Genomic DNA, 19059 nt, shown 5'->3' with positions numbered 1-19059 from the left:
TCATATCAAATACCGCAAACTCACCTATTCCTGATGCCTGCAATGTATTCCTGTTTATATCTGCAACTTGCTTTGAATTCTAAAATATAAACATAAAATAAAATGCTTCCAAGTTTATCGTGTTCTTGTTTGAGTTTCCCACAGAAGTCAGTATGAAATCTAAGTATTTCAGAATATTTCTAACCACTTCAATTTGGAAAAAAAAAAAAAAAAGAAATCACTGATAATTTGCTTCCTAATCACCCCAAGAACAGGGAAGGCAGTGATCCTGAACATCGAAGGTGTGAGTAAAAACGGCAACACACACAGCAACGCTCAGAGCCAACGTAATCTATGTGAAATGCATCCGAAGCATCAACTCTCATGGAGGAATCTCCTCTGCAGCAAGCAGGGCACTGAGTACACGTGGTAGAGGAAAGAATGTATCTACAAAGAAAGACACCAGCCTTGGAACCAAGGAAACCACCTTATTACCACGGGAAGATACAAAGTTCACCAGGGATACCTGCTCCATGGAGGTGGGACTGTTGCTCCGTTTTTAGAAGCAAGAGAACCCTACAAAATTTTCATCAGTTAATTGGAGTTTCTCCCACCACCAGGTTAACCCTGAGTAACTGGACTTGCTACCGAGAAGATTTTGTTACAAGGAAGCAGGTCTGACTCTCACTGAAAAAGGCTGAGCACTGAAGAATGAGAAGAATCCTACGACTGGACAGCAGATTTCACTCTCCAGACCTCTCGGCGTTGATTTCAACACCGATGTTTGTAAGTGAGGCTCCACTGTATTTTATCACTTCCTATTTATGCATGGCACCTGTAAATTGTGTGGAAAATGTGTTGAAGTACATATTTAACCTGAAAATTTGCTATAAGGATCTTTTGTAAAAATACAACTTGTAGGGAAGTTCAAAATGTTTCCTAACTATCAGTCTTCAGGCATCAACATAAGAATAATTAGGAGAGAAAATAGAGATAATTTACCCACAGTTTATTGTAATCAAATCATAACATGAGACCATATCATCTCTATTGTACAGCACAGGGAACTCTACTCAATATCTTATAATAACCTATAATAAAAAAGAACCTGAAAAGGAATATACATAAATATGTATAACTGAGTCACTTTGCTGTACACCTGACACTAACACAACATTGGAGATGAACTATACTTCAATTTTAAAAAAAGAACGAAAAACCAAACAGAAACAACTACAAATAAATTGAAGAGAATGAACTGCCAAGTCCATATGTAATGGGCTTTGCTCTGTGGGGAACACAGGTTCTGAGACATATTTTAAGAGAGATTTCAGTGGGTGGGGCAAGAAGACTGGAATAATTTAAGTAAAATATAAAACCATTCCACATACTCATTTCTTTCCTTTACTGTCAACTTTTTCTTAAAGTACAGTTGACAGACAATATTATATTAGTTTCAGATGTGTAATATAGTGCTTCAACATGTATATACATTATGAAGGGCTCATCGTAAGTCTAGGAACCATCTGTGACCATAGAAGTTATGACGATATTACTGAGTGTATTCCCTATGCTGTATTTTACATCCCCGTGACTTATTTATTTTATAACTGGAAGTTTGTACCTCTCTTTCCTATTTTGTCCAACCCCCTACACCTCCCTCCCCTGGCATCCGCCAGTTAGTTCTCTCAACATACCCATTTCTCACCCCTGACAGCTGGCCCCAGCCCCTACCAGCCAAGCCTTTTTGTCCCCGGATCTCCAACCTAGAAGCTCTGATTGATACATTTCCCATTTCAGAACTTTCTCCTGAGCATGTTCCCACAGTAGGAATACATGTCCGCTGAACTTCACCCACCTCAAAATATCGGCCCTTAAAAACTGTATCAAAAAAATAACAAGATGCCTTCATGTTTGAAAACAATAGTATTGAGTCAAAATGAAATGTGGTGAAATATGAATAAAGTCTATATATTAGTTAACAGTGATTTTTCGGTGTTAATTTCTTAGTTTTGACAAATGTATCATGGAGACATAATATGCTGATACTGCGGGAAACTGAGGAAACGAAACTCTGTACTATCTTTGCAACTTTCCTGTATCTAAAACTAATTAAAATGACACACATTACTATATAGAAAACAGATAAAACAATAAAGACCTATTGCATAGCAAAGGGAACCATATTCAATTTCTTAGAATAGTATATATGGAAAAGATTCTGAAAAGAAAAAATATATATGTATGTATATTATAACTGAATTACTTTGCTGTACATCTGAAACTAGCATTGTAAATCAACTACACTTCAATAAAAGTATTTTTAAAAAATAAAATAAAATGCTTATTTTGAAATGGAAAAAAGAGCATATCCTCCTCTTATCTGAGCAAACAGTAGCCACTTACTAAAGTTACAATCATCTATATCTGTACATAAACACTCATACACATGTAACATAAAAAGATGTAATATATGTAAGTTGAATTGTTCAGCAAAATGGTTTTGGGTTACAACCCTATCCAAAATTCTAACTCTACGTGAGGCTCAGCGTTTCCAATGAATGGCAAGTTCTAAAACGTCCATAAAAACATGCTACCCTCAGAATTTTCAAAGTATGTGGAGACACCGAATGGTTCCACCTGTCAAGCATAGAGACTGTGACCGGCTCACTGTCTCCAAGGAATGTGATCTGTGTGTTTTTCCAGTGGTGGCACCGGGGTCAATCAGAGCTGATACTCACCTCGTAAGAATGCTGTAAAAGATGGTGAAAACACACAATAAACAATAAAGAAAGGTTTACATTCCCGTGAAGGAGGCAGGAATGGTATGGTGCCAAACTACTGAATTAGGGATCAGGAGGCTGGATCTGAGCCCCAGCCAGAGCACACGGGCACCTCTGGGCTGGTGGCAATGCACTTGATCTTTCTGGGTCTCAGACAGTCATCCGAAAAATGATGATACTCCCTGCTTTGTAAGACTTTTGTAAGTAACAGTGCTGCATAGACTGTAAACTGTTATTAATTATAAGGAATGTCCATCTCACGCCTCTTGCTTGGTACGTCCGTGAATCACTCTATCTAAATATTTAACAAGCAACTTGGATTTGTATCTGTCCAGGGAACAAAATAAGGCAAACTAACCTACATGAACAAAGACCTTATTTTACTGCAATACTTTAATATGGTAGTATTCTGCAACACTGACAGTAAGTACATAATAGCAGTAATTATTATTAATTATAAAACAAGAGAAATGAACACCTTGGTACCTACATGGAATAAATTATGCTAAGCAATTTATATGAAATGTCAAATGATGCTTCTCATATCAATTCTATGAAGATGGTTCTGTTACTGTCCATTTTTCAGATGGTGAGACCAAGGCTTTAAAAGGTCATTATCTTACCTAAGTATTTCCTGTAAGTATTAAGTGCCAGATTTTGATCTCAAGTTTGTATGACTCCACAGAACTAGTTGTTAAATGAATATAAGACATTACCTTGCTCTCTAAATGAGATAACCAGGCAATTTTCCTTCTTTAAGAATAAGGAAAAGGAACTAGTTAACATTTCTTGAGCATTACACACGTGGTAGTGCTACTAAAGAACTCTATAGGCTTTCTCTCATTTCTGTTTAAAATCTAACTCCCTTCCTAGTTATGTGACCTCAGCCCATTTGCGTCACTTCTCTGTGCGTGTTAGCAGTCCACTTACCTCATACGCTGGTTGTGAGAGTTAAATGAGTTTACACGTAATGTGCTGCGGGCAGCACTTGATTAACTGTCACAAAAGGGGAACTATTATTGTTCAAAAACGTGATCAAATAACAAAGTCAGTAATTCTGCAACTCTATATAATGTAATAGATTCTGACAGAAGGTACGATATAGAGAGTTACAAGTAGGTTCAAGAAAACTATCAAATGGTTTATAGTTCGCCCAGAGAATTCAGTCCCAAATACAGCCCTGGCCAGAGAATACCTGTCTGAGAGAGACTGGGCTCAGCAGGCATCAGCCGCTCATGAGAAACCAATCCTGACCATTCCCTGCAGGACCTGTTGAAAACAGGACGAAGGTGGAGGGTGACCTAAATCCGCCCTATAAACCACTTTCTTTTGGACTGTTCTCATCATAAATCCCAAGTATTTATTACCCATTAGATCAGATGAGTAACTCAGTTCAGTGGCAAAATCTTTTTAACGTGCAATCAGTATCTGTAATTCCTCTAGATTCCCTAAAGCATTTGGGTATTTGAGAGAACCAAGTATGTGTAGCCATTTTTCACATAAAGGAAACCTTAAGCCTATAAATGGAATTAATCATAACAATTCTCCCCAGATTTTTTTCAAAGATATGATATGTTAAAATTATTATTTTGAAACATGCCTCGCCACAAAATTAACAAATGTTCAGAGTCAGAACCAAACTCTACTATGGACAGACAAAGGGACAAGAGTTATCCAGGTCTACTCCAGTCTTCAATATGAAATCAACATAAAGAAAATCAAGTTTTATTTTTGCATGATCAATACTGTATTATTTATTTTTGTTTTAAAACCATGGAAGAATGTTCACATGATTTCTAGTAAAGTCTCACTGAAAATGAAAACCAGTCTTAAGAACATTTCCCATAGAAGTGAAAATGTACCTTTTAACGTTTATGGGCAACATTTCTCAAGTTTCTTTTGTCTAATAAAAGCAGCCAATGCCAACTGCCTAGTGTGTGCTGTGAAACTTTTAAATCAAGGGACATGTATTCAACGGGCTTAATTCAAAGTGGGCAAGTCTAGGCATATTTGAAATACTTTTATAATTAAGATATTTCACATCAAATCATTTGTGTGCTGAAAACAGAGGAAAAAAAACTCACAAAAGAGTATTCTAAAGAGCAGCATGGAGGAATCGAAAGACTGCTCGTCTGAGGAACTGAGTTCTAGTCCTCACTCTGCCACCAACTAGCTTCTCAGTCTGTTTACACGCGGGAAGTCAGCCCCTGGCCTCCTGGAAGCCAGTTCTGTCTCTGAAAGTATGTAACAGTATGGCGTGTATACATGTTTACACACACATATTTCTCCCTAATGTGAGTATCTTTGATTAGGAACTCAGATATGAAGTGCTACCTCCACTCTGGAGTCAGACAGTTCACGCAGGAACAAGTGTGCAAAGTACAGATAGGACGTACAACTAATTCCTCTGGGGGCAAGGAGGAACCTCCAATGCAATGAAATACAGCTGCCAGTTAACACAAAAAGTGTGAAAACAAGTTACAGTTCCCCTTGCTCTAAAATAATGCTGCTCCAGATCTATTCATACTGTGGAAATTCTGGTTGGCGTGGATCGTTTTGAATGCCTACTTTCCATTCATTTCTAGAGTTTAACGCAGCAGTGTATCAGGAGATGAATTAAAGAAACCAAACACTCGGTTCTACACGCTGACCCACGGAACAGGGCAGGCCTGTGGCACAACCCCATTCTGCACACACCACCAGATGAAGAACCTTTAAATAAATACATTCCTGACAACTGTTTACAGATAATTTTTCTAATCCTTAGCTATTCAAATGCAGGACCCGTCTCCTCTGTCCTTCCGTTCAACAACCCCATCATTAATCTTCTCTACTGCCTCTCGCAGACGCACAGTGTTTTGTTTTTTTCTCCCCCACAACTGTATCTCACTCAGGGCCTCGCTTCCACAGCAATGTATCAGGTGTCTCAAAGCTCCATAAAAACACACTACAAAGGAAACGTTTGTGGTCCATGGATTTTATCCACTTCAGTTAAGTAGGTTAAACAGGTCGTTGAGGAGAGGGCCCCTCTGACTCTGTTTTCCACTTGGACCAAGCTGAGGGCGTCCCAGCTGCAGCGGGAGGCTCCACACGTAACTGCATTCTTGCCTCACAGCTGGTCCACTGGCCTGGACACACTGTGGGAAACCTCCACTGTCAGGACTGGAAGGCGGCAGTGTCATTAGTAGAATAAATTTATTTACCAAAGAAGAAAGTACCTAATTAAACAGGAAGTAAAGTGACAGAAATCAACATCTCCAAGATTTTTTTTCTTTTTTAATGGAGGTACCGGGGATTGAACCCAGGACCTCCTGCATGCTAAGCACGTGCTCTATCACTGAGCTATTGCCCTCCTCCTTCAAGGTTTGTATTCCTACCAAGATGTTTTCACAACGCCAGAAGAAAACTGACCTACACGTGCATCAGAGAAGGCCTGCTATTTTTTCACTTTACTAAACAGGGATTACTTAAGCAGCTTAGAAATAATACGGTACTAAGAGCCATCGGGTAGATAAAATACACAGAATTACCACCACCAAGTGTAACAACATTTATGCTCAAGATTTCATTTGAATCAATTCAACCACAAGTTTAACCTTCCAATGAGTAGACGAAGGTATATTACACTGTTGTGTGCTCACAGATGATCTGTCCAGCAACTGAGATATTTAAAAAACAAAATAAAACGGGTATAATTGCTCATGATACTCTGACTGTAGCTAACCTAAACCTTTGAATAAGAATCAATAACCATGTCCATCATTAAAAAGTCCACAATCGATAAATGCTGGAGAAGGTATGGAGAAAAGGGAACCCTCCTACACTGCTGGTGGGAATGTAAATTGGTGCAGTAACTATGGAAAACAGTATGGCTATTCCTTAAAAAACTAAAAATAGAGTTGCCATATGATTCAGCAATCCCACTGCTGGGCGTATAACCAGAGAAAACTCTAATTGGAAAAGATACATACACCCCAATGTTCACAGCAGCACCACTTACAATAGCTAAGACATGGAAACAACCTAAGTGTCCAAGGATGGATGACTGAATAAAGAAGTTGTAGTATATTTATACAATGAAATACTACTCAGCCATAAAAAAGAATGAAATAATGCCATTTGCAGGAACATGGATGGACTTAGAAATTATCATACTAAGTGAAGTAAGTCAGAAAGAGAAAGACAAATCATATGATATCACTTATACGTGGAATCGAAAAATAATGATACAAATGAACTTATTTACAAAACAAACAGATACACAGACATGGAAAACAAACTTACGGTTACCAAAGGAGAAAGACGGGAGAGATAAACTAGGAGTTTGAGATTACGAACTACTTATATACAGAATAGATAAACAACAAGGACCTACTGTATAGGATAGGGAACTACATTCAATAGTTTGTAATAACCTATAATGAAAAAGAATATGAAAATACCTATAATGAAAAAGAATATATATATATATATATATATATATATATATATTCACACATTTATAACTGAATCCCTATGCTGTACACCAGAAACTAACACAACATTGTAAATCATCTATACTTCAATTAAAAAAGAGCCTAATACACATGTAAAATTTACTACTTCAAATGAAGCAAAAACTTGGAATATCCTGTACCAGAGAAGGAATTCTTTGCAAAGCTCTTCAATTTTATAAAAGTATCACTGATGAAGTGAAATACTGTAATTCAAGGCTCTGAAGGAAAAACGGCTTGCTTTCAGACCCAGTCTGACTTCCCAGCCCTGCGACCTGGAGCACGTAGGTGACCTGATCACTCTCCTCACTGTAAAGCAGGTGGAACATCTGGACTCACTTCACAGGTTGCTTGTGAGGATTTAATGAGGTCACAGGCGTAAGAGCTCAGTGAAAGCCCCCACAGTACAGATGTCAAGAACCAGTAGCTATTATTATCCTGGAAAAGGCTCTTCCTTGCTCTGGGATACCATTCTTGTGTTTTCTTCCTTCTTCTGCTGCTTCCTCCTCAGACTCCTTACCTGTCTTGTTTTTTCCCTCCCCAAACATTAAATGTCGAGAGTTCTCAGCTTATATAGGATCTAGGTCCTCTCCTCACTCTTGTTCTTTCCCAGGGGGATCTAATCTAGCCCCATGATTTTAATTACTCCCTAGAGGAAAATTCCCAAACATATTTCCAGTTCAGATCCGAACACACAACTGCCAGCTCACTATCTCCACTTGGACGTCTTGGAGAAACCTCGAATTCATTCGTTATGTCTAAAGGTCAAACTCACCATCTTTGCCATCCAAACATAAGTGCTGCCTGTCTCAGTAAGTGGCCCCAGAAAACACCCAAATTTGTAACCCAGAACCCTGGGAGTCACCCCTGAAATGTCCTGTTGCTCAAAACCCAAACTGGTTTTCCCTCACTGCCTCCTCCAATCTGTGCACGACATGCACCTACAGTGATTATTCCTACAGTGATTATAATCACTCCTCCACATAAACCTTTCTTTGGCTTATCAGTGAATAAGCATAAAAGAGAGTAAGGTGTAAAATGCCATGAACCACTAATAAAGCTGAGCGCACGTCCTCCACGCCCATGGTCCTCTATACCCCAAACGCATTAAACCTTTTTCCTCTAAAATGCCCGCTCTTTCCTCTTTCAACGCCTTTCTTCACACCTACTCTGTTCCCTCTTCAAGAATGTAAAGACGGTTCCTCCCTTCCCGCCCCCGAATCCTCATTTCTAGCTATTTCTTTCTCATCATTTAGTTCTCTGCTTAACCAAGACTTCCTCTGGAAAGTGTTGCCTGGTTCTCTGGACAAGGCCAGTTCCATTAATCATAGTCTCGTGGAGCACCCTGCACTTCTGTGTCACAATCCTCAGTGCATTTGTTAAGTACACAAAAGATAATAAAGGCCAAGTGCAAGGAACTTGTCTGTCTTATTTACCACTGTGTCCCTTAATCTTATCGAACACACCATACTTGCCACAGGTGGGCAACCATGATATTGATAAATGCTTGCCGAGTTAATTAACACAAAAATGGCTCTGGTTTAGTCTTTGATTCGATAGTTGTTCATAATTGGTGGAGAAACGCACATAAAACTCTAATTCAAGGCAGACTGTGATAGCTTTTTTACAGGAAATAAGCACGTAAGAACTACTTGATTCTACGAGGAAAAAAGAATCAATTCTGGAAGGGGAACACATATATGAGGAAATACCATGTAAGGAAGGCTTCTTTCTGGTGCTGGGACATGAAATAAGCCATGGAGAGCTAGCGAGACATCAACAAGTGAAGGGTAAGAAATATTCCAGGGAGGGGGAAAGTTTGGGCAAAGCCATGGATGGAGTCAGGATATATACAGAAATCGGTGAATAGACAACTGTGTGGGTTGAGGGAGGTCTGAAATGTAGCAAATGGCCACATTGTGGAAAGTTTTCATTATTGAGATTTAACTGTCTCTCTCAAAGACAACCACTGAAGGTCTCATCATTGAAGAATGACAATCAAAGATGGCAAAAATGTGTTAACAGATTAGGATGGAGGCATGGAAACCAACCAGTAGGCTATTTCAGTATTTCAGACAGAAGGGAGGAGGCAAGGAGCAGAAATAATTCTGCAAGAAGATGAAAAGCATTGCTCCAACGGGGAAGGAGTTTATCATTGATTAAAAAGGAAACCAAAACAAAGAAAGGATGGGGCAAGGATGGCAGATGATGAGTTCTGTTTGGAAATCCAAAATTTTATGTCCTTACAAGACATTGAGAAGGTAGGTAAACGTGAATCTAAGAAAGAGGAAGCAAGTAAATCTCAGAAATTATTAGGTTAATGGAAATTTTAATTGGTCCATAATCAATTAAATATTAATGTAGAGGCTTGACAAACATGTCTGAAGCTTCCCACAAACACATATTTTTATTAATAATAAAAAATACAAAAAATAATAAGAGTTCTTTTATGATTATTGCCTTAATTTTCAACACACATAACTTTGTGCCTAATTTTTATTTTATACATGTGTTAGGAATGTTCTTCATAATTTCATTGTAACTTCACTCTCTTTAAAACAGTTAATTCCCTACAACTGTTGAGATGTGAGGAACTCATAACATGCTGACTTTTTCTCTGTTCAGTAGAAGAATATTGTTTTTATGCTAAAAGAATTCCAGTCTTTGTAATAGGCTCTGTGCAAAATTCAAAATGACGTACAGAATTTTTTAAAAGGTCATTCTAACTTCAAAAATGTTAACATCTTAAACTGCATCATTTTTAATAACCAGGAGAATATCCAAAGGATAATAAAATGCAACACTCACTTTTGCTGCACCGATTTGCTCTTTGCGAAATTTCTCGAGTGGCGCGATTAGTACATCATTAGCGTTTTGAATCTGAAATTAAAAATGCAAGTACATTACATTCTGTATAATTTCACACAAATAATATTGAAAAAAGACGGCTTCTTTATTCAACTTATTTATAAACAGCTTTTGTTCTCCTGTGCTTCTCAAAGTGAAATAAAAATACTTCACATGTCATATAGTCTTTTTCTACTCTATAATTAAGTTGCTTTCACAAATTATTTCACTTGAGCCCAACAATAATGTGAATCATGTGAAACAAGTATACAAAGATGAATCTTAGTTTAAATATTTAAATTTCATATTCTAAGACTTAACTCAGCAATAGCACATCAGATATTAAATTTTAAAATATCTTTAATTACACTGGTTTAATGTAGTCAGTTGAAGCATCATTTTAAAACTGAGCCACATAAAAGCTCTTCTATCTTGCCACTAGAATGTTATAATTCTACAACTGCAAAATAAGGCTCATTTTCTTCCCCTATTTAATTAGATTCCTTACACTTGGGATTTGCCTGAATGTTCCCATGTTTCCAACTCCCCTAAAATAGTATCTCATTCCACTTCAGTGAACTATATTTTATCCCAAAACTTCACATTGGGATTTACTTAAGCTTTAAAACAGATAAATCTTTAAATTGCTCTGTAGATCTGTAAGAGTCTTGAAAAGAGTGGGGTGGATAGTGTGGGAGCAGGGACTGGATGCACGGAGACACCTCTAAATACAACGTTATGCCAAAAGGAAATCTTGATTTAAAAAAAAAAATTAGAAAGCATCAAAATTAAACATAGGATTTTAAATGTTCCCACCACAGAAAGAAATGGTAATGATGTTACAAGATGGAGGTTAGCTGGTGCCATGCTGGTAACCGTTTTGCAATACATGAATGTATCAAATCAACACGTTGTACACTAAACGTACACAATGTTGTATGTCAATTATCTCTCAGTAAAGTTGGGGTAGGGGGGATAGGCCCAGTTAACAAAATTTATCATTTATTCTATCCTATTATGTAATTAGAAAATGCTAAGATGAAGAGAAAAACCTATTTTTCAAATAAGTCACTCTGTTCTAAAATTGGTTAAAGGGTGTATAGGTGTTCCTTATGTTCTTCTTTACACTCTTTCTCCGAGATTATATCAAAATTTTAAAGTTTCAATAAAGGGGTTTTGCTTTCACTTATTTCCAGTAAACTGGTCATTCTCTAGTCACGTTTTATTTCTTAAATTCCATAATCTAAACACACAAAAACAGTACACGCGAAAATAAAAACTACAGTAGTGTCTTCCATGACTCTGTCTTTCACCAGTTTGCAGAAAACCGAGACGACATCTTGAAAAGAGGACCTAAAATCCTCTTCTGTGAAAACATCCAATGTAGATCAATACTCAGAATCCTTCCTGAGACACTGAGGGCTGCAGGAGATACCTCCGACATCCATCACCTGCTTCCCATTTGTGAGCTCAGACAGGCACCCCTCCAGACACACTGAGCAGGACTCTTAGAACAGAGAGAGGATTGGAAACAGTAGCAAAGCAGTTCACTTTTAATTCTCACTCTCTAAATCCTCTTTGCCCTCATGAAGGCACATATATATATGCCCACAGACACATTAATTTCTCCAGATTTTACAGAGCTAACGAAAAGCTGATTCTGCCTTTAAAGTTAAAGTGTGCATAAGGGGAAGGACAGTGCCTTCGTGCAAGCTGGAGAAAAGAGCAGCGATAAAGGCTAACATTTACTGAATGTTTACTTTATGCTGGAAACAAGCATGATCTAATGTATTTAAAGCTAATGAACTTGAACAGAGAGATATTTCTAAGTGGTGAAAACTCCAACAACGAGGTTGAATAAGAGCATATGCAGCACAGAACTTAAGTGCATGTATTTCAAATGAGCCTGGTTCCATTGCGTATGGGCTGTATTTAACCAGTCCGTGTATCAGCTGCATCACCTATCCAACAACTTGGTTCTACGGACTAAGATGATGAATGTACAACATTTAGCTCAGTGCCTTACATCTAGGAAGTGCTCAAAATTTAGAGCTTTTAATATCTCCAAATAAACATAGATAATACATGTCATTCTGTATTTACTTACCTATTTGATTCACTTCTATACCTGAACCTACTGTATTACCCTTTTGGTTGGAGTGTATCTTACGTGCACATTATGAGAAGGTATTTTTCCCATGAAAGTCACAAAAGACAGGTGGCCTAGACTTTCTCATATTCAATCACTAAGTATTTATATATGTGCCAAGCACAATGGTGAGCTGTGTGGGGAAGGGGAAAAAAAAATGAGGCATGGGCTAAACCTTCCAGAAAGTTGATGTCTACTTAAGAAGAGAGGAAGAAAAAAATTGATTCAACAAGTATTTAATGCTCAAAAAGCCCTGCTAAAAATTTTTGGGAAAACTGAGACAAAACTGATTATATTGAGAACAGTTACATGATAAACTATACACAACTCCGCATAAATACATCAGGATTTTGACAACAGGGAAGGTCCGTGAGAACTAAATGAGTCCAGGTAGTATTTGGATGGTGCATGTGAACTGGATACGCCAAAGAGCAAAAATATCCTCTGAACAGGGATCACCAAGGCTGAGGGGCAGAACTAAGCATGGCATGTGGGAAGGGGGAGTGCACTGCAGAAAAAGAAAGCATTTATTAAGTGTTCGTTAAGAGTGCATTCTGATTGTGGGTGCCCTGATCAAGTTAGCCTTTGGTTAACTTTTTACAATGACTATGAAGTATGCTGGACAGTTCTGGCACATAGCACATGCCCTATGTTATTAACTAATAACGTTATCCAACTGGAGAAATGTGTCCCTTATTAGTAGGGAACTTAATGGAAGAAGTAAGGAAAGGATACCCACAATCTAAGCAAAGTAGCCTGAGCAAGGGATCACTGCTGGCTTCTAAATAGAGGATTAGTGTAAAAACTTGCTCTAGGAAGTAATATGCAGGATGGTTTGAGAATGAAGAGATAAGGCAAGATACTCCAGCTGAACGGCTGCAAGAAGAACGCAAGTGTGAAGTGATAACTAGGTCAGGTGCCTGCGGTGTTGATGGATGGGTAGCAGGGAACTACAAAGGTAGGTTTTTTCTTTTTCCTTTCTTTTCTTTTCTTTCTTTCTTTCTTTTCTTTTTTTTTTTTTTTTTTGAAAACTTAAAAGGACCGAGAAGGAGAGGAATCAAAGATGGCACTAAGTTTTCTTCCTCAGCATCACATTGACAACTAGGGTCAATGGGGCTAGGGTGTAACTCAAGTGATAGAGCTCTTGCTTAGCATGCATGAGGTCCTGGGTTCAATCCCCAGTACCTCCTCTAAAAATAAATAAACCTAGTTACCTCCCTCCACCAAAATAAAATAATTAAATAATAAATAAAACATAAAGCTATTTAACAAGAACTAGGGTAAATGAGGTAGGAGCATGTTTGGCAGAGAAAGAATGAAGACCATGGATTTCCCTTTGGACCCTTTATGCTGGACACCATGGGAAGACTCGGAGAAATATTTTAGCAGAGTATCTCACCTCAAATTGACAGAACTAATCAGTATGAGTGAAACTTTTTTATTGGGAAGGGAAAGATGAGAAAAGAGAGTGGGTAGGAGAGCCATATACTAAGACACTGGCACTCACATTCATATCCAATAGTTTAAATCTCTGCCACCACCTTTCTGGGGCTGTTATGTAAATACGACCTGGGAATAAAACAAAACCTGAGGCTATAACAAACCAAATGCGATCATTAACAACCATCCTATGGGACAACTATTACTTCCTAGCTGTTTCTTCTGTAGCTTTTCATTTTTTCCTTTTGTTTTTGGATTTGCTCATTTTTTTCCTCTTTCTTCACCCTACTCTTATTCTACTAATGAGAGTAGGATAAAACCAAAGTTCCAGGGGTACCAAATGGATAAAAACGAAGGGGGAGAAAAACATCCAATGGGGTGACAGAGATAAAACAGAGATGTGATTTGCTGCGTATTTACTTATATGCAAGAACAAGCCCTTCACAATGGAGATTTAAGTTGATTTTATATGAGTAATGAAGTTCGAAACGGAAAAATCACCTGGAATAGATTAAGAATGTGAGTGTTAAAGTTAGAGCCAGTTCCATTTTGAATCTTGGCAGCCCCAACTGCTAAGACTCAATGTCTTCATCGCTGTACCTCTTACAGTTTCTATAAAAATTAAAGGAAAGATCTATGCCTTTTTAAAACAGCAAGCACAGATTTGGCACATGGCAGGCTTTCAACAGATGTTCGCTTCTTCACAGAATTCTCAGTGTCAACTTTGTGTTCAGAAGTTTCCTAAGCAGCCTTAGAATTTCCTAAGATGATGTAAAATGTAGTTATTCAAAAGGTAGAAATGGAAATCCAGGTTAATTTCACAGAACAGAGACCCATTCAGAGCACCCATCTACAGCGGTTAGATAACCAGGAATCTAAATTTTTTCATAAACCGTAATAATACATGTGTGGTTTTACATCTGAAATATGATGCTGCTTCTGTGTGCAGTCGATGGGCTGCTGTTCACAAGATGTGGGTCTAAATTCAAGAGACTGAAATGGAAATGCCAATACTCAAAGGGCACAAAGTGGATTTACAACCCCATATAGTTGCTTCTGACCCTCATCTTTGTTCACCCCCACAGGGAACACATGCCTTTCATCCCCTCACACCGGTCAACCACATGGACGAAATTCTTCAATTCTGCAGTAGTGCAAGTGTGAAGTTAGGCAGGTATTTAAATTTCTGGTGGATTTAAAAGAGTTACCGTATCCAGTTTTTCTTGGGATAATGGTACGTTACGTGATGAGGTTTTCAGCTGCAATGTCCTCCCCTCCCCCCATGTTCCCACCAGAAGGGTAGGCACGCAACTGAAGCCAACACGCAGAGAACCCTGGGCATCTAGACACAGGGGTTGATTCTAATGGCATATAGCCAAAAAAGGGTCACGCACAAAAAAAATTATTACTACTGCATAATAAAGGAAAATAACATACAAAATGATAGAAAACCCTAATTAAAAATGTGAACCAGGATGCATCTCTGATGACTTAACATTCATAAGGTTTGAGAAAGAATCTAGAGAAATGGAGCTCGGGCCCACATGGAACTCTTTCTCCCCAGATTTGGGCAAAAGGCTCGATACAACTCCTTCCAGAAGGTAACCCTGGTAGGGGCGGGGAGAGGGGACGGCAGAGAGATCACATGTCACAGAGTTAGGAGATTCAGGCTCCCATAATATCTGCAGGATGTGTTACTTTGCATGACCTCACAGAGGCTTCAGGAAAAATACAAAACCAGTTTTAATGCTCCCTCGATACTGATAATATAAATTATTGAAAAGGTCTTTCAGTAATTAAGGCACAATTAACTACTTTATAATTCTTAACCATTACCTGTAAACCTTGGGTTTAAACAACTTATTTTTTATAGATATTGGCCCATTTTAAAATTCAAAAACTATTACCAGTTGTTTCGCTTACTTTCCGCAGCAGAGAAGCAAATCTGATACTGGCTAACACGCGACGATACCGCGCTTACTGGGTCCACACGCTTTCACTGAGGGTGTGTTCCATTAAACCAGGCAACTTGGCTCCCTGTTGCTTTTCTTTTGCTATTTTAAGTGGTTCTAATAAACAGCCACAAGGGAGTGCTCATAAATCACTCAAAAGTAATGGCTAGAACTGTTTTTATGTGGTTAGAAGAATGATCATCCAAACATGTTCGGGTTTTTTTCCTCCAAGTATATGTGAATTATAATTCTCTATAGACCATGGATTTTTAAGTGCTATCCTACAGGAATTTTCAGGGCTCGCTTTTCACGGCTGAGAACCTTACCATAACTTGTTTGTCCAACGAAGTGAGTAGTGATGGAATCAAACAAATCGGAAAGGTAATTCTGCTCACATTTTTACTTTTTCTCCCCCTTCCAAGTTTCGGTTAAACTCGAGTGTTGTCGGTACCAGTTACAGCTCGTCACTAGTCAGTGTTTACAGCGTCCCGCCAGGATGTAAGATTGTAACTCTCTGCCTCAAACCACCAAAGGTCTGAAAGACTCCAAGTTTTGAAGAGAAGATTGAATGATATTCTACAGTGCTATCAAAAGCAACTGTTAGAGAAATCTACAACAGCCCAAGCTGTTTACGGAAACAAAACATGGATGATGTAGCTTATTGCAAAAATAATTTCCTGGTGATATGCCTAGGATAGCCAATCCACACCAAGTGGTCCGTCATAACGAGCAGACTGAACACAATCAATGTGGAAGACACCTACACATAGTCTCTGAGGTAAGACTGGATTATTTTCCCACTGGTATTGCAGCTGGGAAAATCAGATCAGAGTCCTAATCTGGGACTACAGGCAAGTCTCTCTCCTCTGCTTGTTCCAACCCCTGACCAGCTACCCCCTCTAAAACAGCTTCCCAGGATGAAGCTCCGGCAGGTTGTCTAGGGACAGCCTGAGGCTCACTTCTAGATACGGGTCAAGTTAACTCTCGGCAACTCGCCAGAGACAGTCCTCAAGTCAGTCAAACCACAGCTCTCCGAAACTAGAACTCAAAAGCCAAATCTCACAGAAGGTGTGGAAGACAGACATATGAATAAGACCTTCATATAATACGTAATATGAAATCACAGGCTAAATGCATTTTACTTTATATTCTTTCATGGCAGCCAAGTATGCTGAAAAATCATCTTCATCTTTAAAAAAAAAACCAACAAAAAAAGGTAAGGTTACCTGGGACCACAGCAATCCATTTAATTTCTACTTGAATGTCACTTACTACTTCAATATTGAATCTGTTGATTCTACGCATTAAGTCAGTGATCCATCATGAATCCTATTTCATTGGACCTCATCTATTTAGATCTAACTCTCTTATATTTAATCATACTTTCACCTTTACGTTTACCAGTAATATTACTTCTCTTATAGGAATATACTTGGGAAAAGAAGTGTTTGGAGAACGGTGCTATATGAATCTCACCTTTTATTTCAGAAGGTAAGCAGAAGTACACTCTCCAGGAGAGTGCACGGGTTTGTATTTCATTTTTGAATTACACCCTGACAACTGTGCAGTCTTGGTCAAGTTATTTAAACTCTCTCCATCTGCTTCCCTTTCTACAGAATGAAGATGATAATATGCCTTTATATCATTGCCTGTGTACAGAGATTAATTTTTATATTTTATGGATCATGATCATAAGAGTTTCTTAATACAAAGTCGTACCTGCTTCCTATTAAATTTATTCTTTGGAGTAGGTCCACTGTAATGCATATATCACTTTTTAAAATGACTTAGGAAGTTTCCTTTGGAGTTTTTTTATAAAAGAGTAAAATCTCAACAGCACATATTGCAGGTCAAGGTTTCTAAAATGGAACACAGTGGTTACAAGGCCAGCAGGCCAGCAATCCTCTCTGCTTCTACAGCTTATGACTGTTGACACCAAACATAACTCAAATTAAAGTTAACAATTTTTTAATAAAACCATTTACACTTGTAAGATGAGGGAGTAAAAAAAGTATTCATCCAGGAAAGCAACTGACCATTTTCACAGAATCTAGCTTGAGACAGTGGAAGAGAGGGGTAAATTGCAAAATTTCATACACTGTGATCTAACAATGTCATAACTCTGGTTGTACCAAATGAAATTCTCTGAATAGTGAGTTATTAGGACCAGAAAGGTAAGTTATTTTTCCTGGCTTTTTTGTTGTTCTTAAACTACTTTTGCTTTATTCCTTCTTACCCAGCAGTCTCTAATGGGAGGCTGAGCTAAGACTATTTTTAAAGCATTCAAGCACCATGGATAAAAAAAATTTTATAAACAATAGACATAACCATAACATATTGTTTCCTCACAAACTTGGGTCTACTTATGCCATCCTGATGACTACTTGTTCATTTATAACTATAATAATGGAAGCTTTAAAAAAAAAACAGCAAGAAAGGTCAAATTATTTCAGCTATAAATAACAAGATATGTGAAGGGTCAAATTAAAATTGACATCTTAAAAGCAGCTTAAAACAATGACTCCAAACATCCTGCACATAAGTTCATTCATTGTAACAAACTTTTCTTTTGATTTTGACCAAAAAGCATGCATTTAGGAAAACACTTTTTGAGAATATACGGCTGCATTACCTCAAAGGTCATACAAGGAGAAGTGTTGAGGTGTAATCTCCTTTTGAGAACACAGGCTTCCAAATAATATAAGAAATGCTGCAACCCCAGTTGTTAATGTGTTAAATAACAGCTCCTGCATTTGACTAGGTAGGACATTGTGCAAAGATACTGGTGAAGTTACTTCTGCCAGTCCTCTACCTCGGGACATTCTCAGGAAACCCCAGGATCTGCTGAACTTGTGTACCTCGGGTGGCACTGCTATGACATTCCAGTAACACCCTCATGTTTGTTAACTCTACGGGAGATGGCCAGAGACTTTCCTGAAGCACCGCTGTCCCGTATCAATGTCCTCGTGCCGATGGAAATACACTCCTCCCCTCCCCTCCACTTTAAAAATCAGAAACACTGAATATATCCTGAGTTGAGCCAATTATGGCCTTTTTTTAACCCAGGTTTTATCCCCTAACTTAGAGGGGTCACAGTGGCTTTCTGTGTGAGGGCAGGGAAAGGGAGCTTTAACAAATTGGTAATTTATATGTAATTCGATCTTTATCTCCTCCTCCTCTTTTAATGCTATTTCTTCTTGTTAATTTTCCTCTACCCTTCTTGCCACTCACTACTAAAAATATCTTTGGGAGAGAAATTAGAATTACTCATCTGTTTTAAATTCTTCATTTGTGAATTTAGGCAAATTTCTAACAGCCTTTGTCAGTTTAGAAAAGAAATGAAAATTCATTAAATAAATGCATGGAGTCACAGTTAATTTATAGCAATTACATTTTAGTAGCCGGGTGTTAATGTA

At 38.1% G+C, this 19059-nt stretch overlaps 1 protein-coding gene across 1 annotated transcript in view; it reads right to left on the bottom strand.

Annotated features, from left to right (window-relative positions):
* Positions 1–19059, bottom strand: part of ARHGAP42 (Rho GTPase activating protein 42) — a 251289-nt gene that overhangs the window by 97295 nt on the left and 134935 nt on the right. Inside the window, exon 4 of the mRNA XM_010977801.3 lies at positions 10064–10135. Coding sequence (XP_010976103.1) covers positions 10064–10135 — 72 coding nt within the window. The remainder of the gene's footprint in view (positions 1–10063; positions 10136–19059) is intronic.

Source organism: Camelus dromedarius, chromosome 12, assembly GCF_036321535.1.
Source record: "Camelus dromedarius isolate mCamDro1 chromosome 12, mCamDro1.pat, whole genome shotgun sequence".
Classification (NCBI taxonomy): domain Eukaryota; kingdom Metazoa; phylum Chordata; class Mammalia; order Artiodactyla; family Camelidae; genus Camelus; species Camelus dromedarius.
Note: the sequence above shows the minus strand (reverse complement) of the source record. Positions and strands in the feature narration are given on the sequence as shown.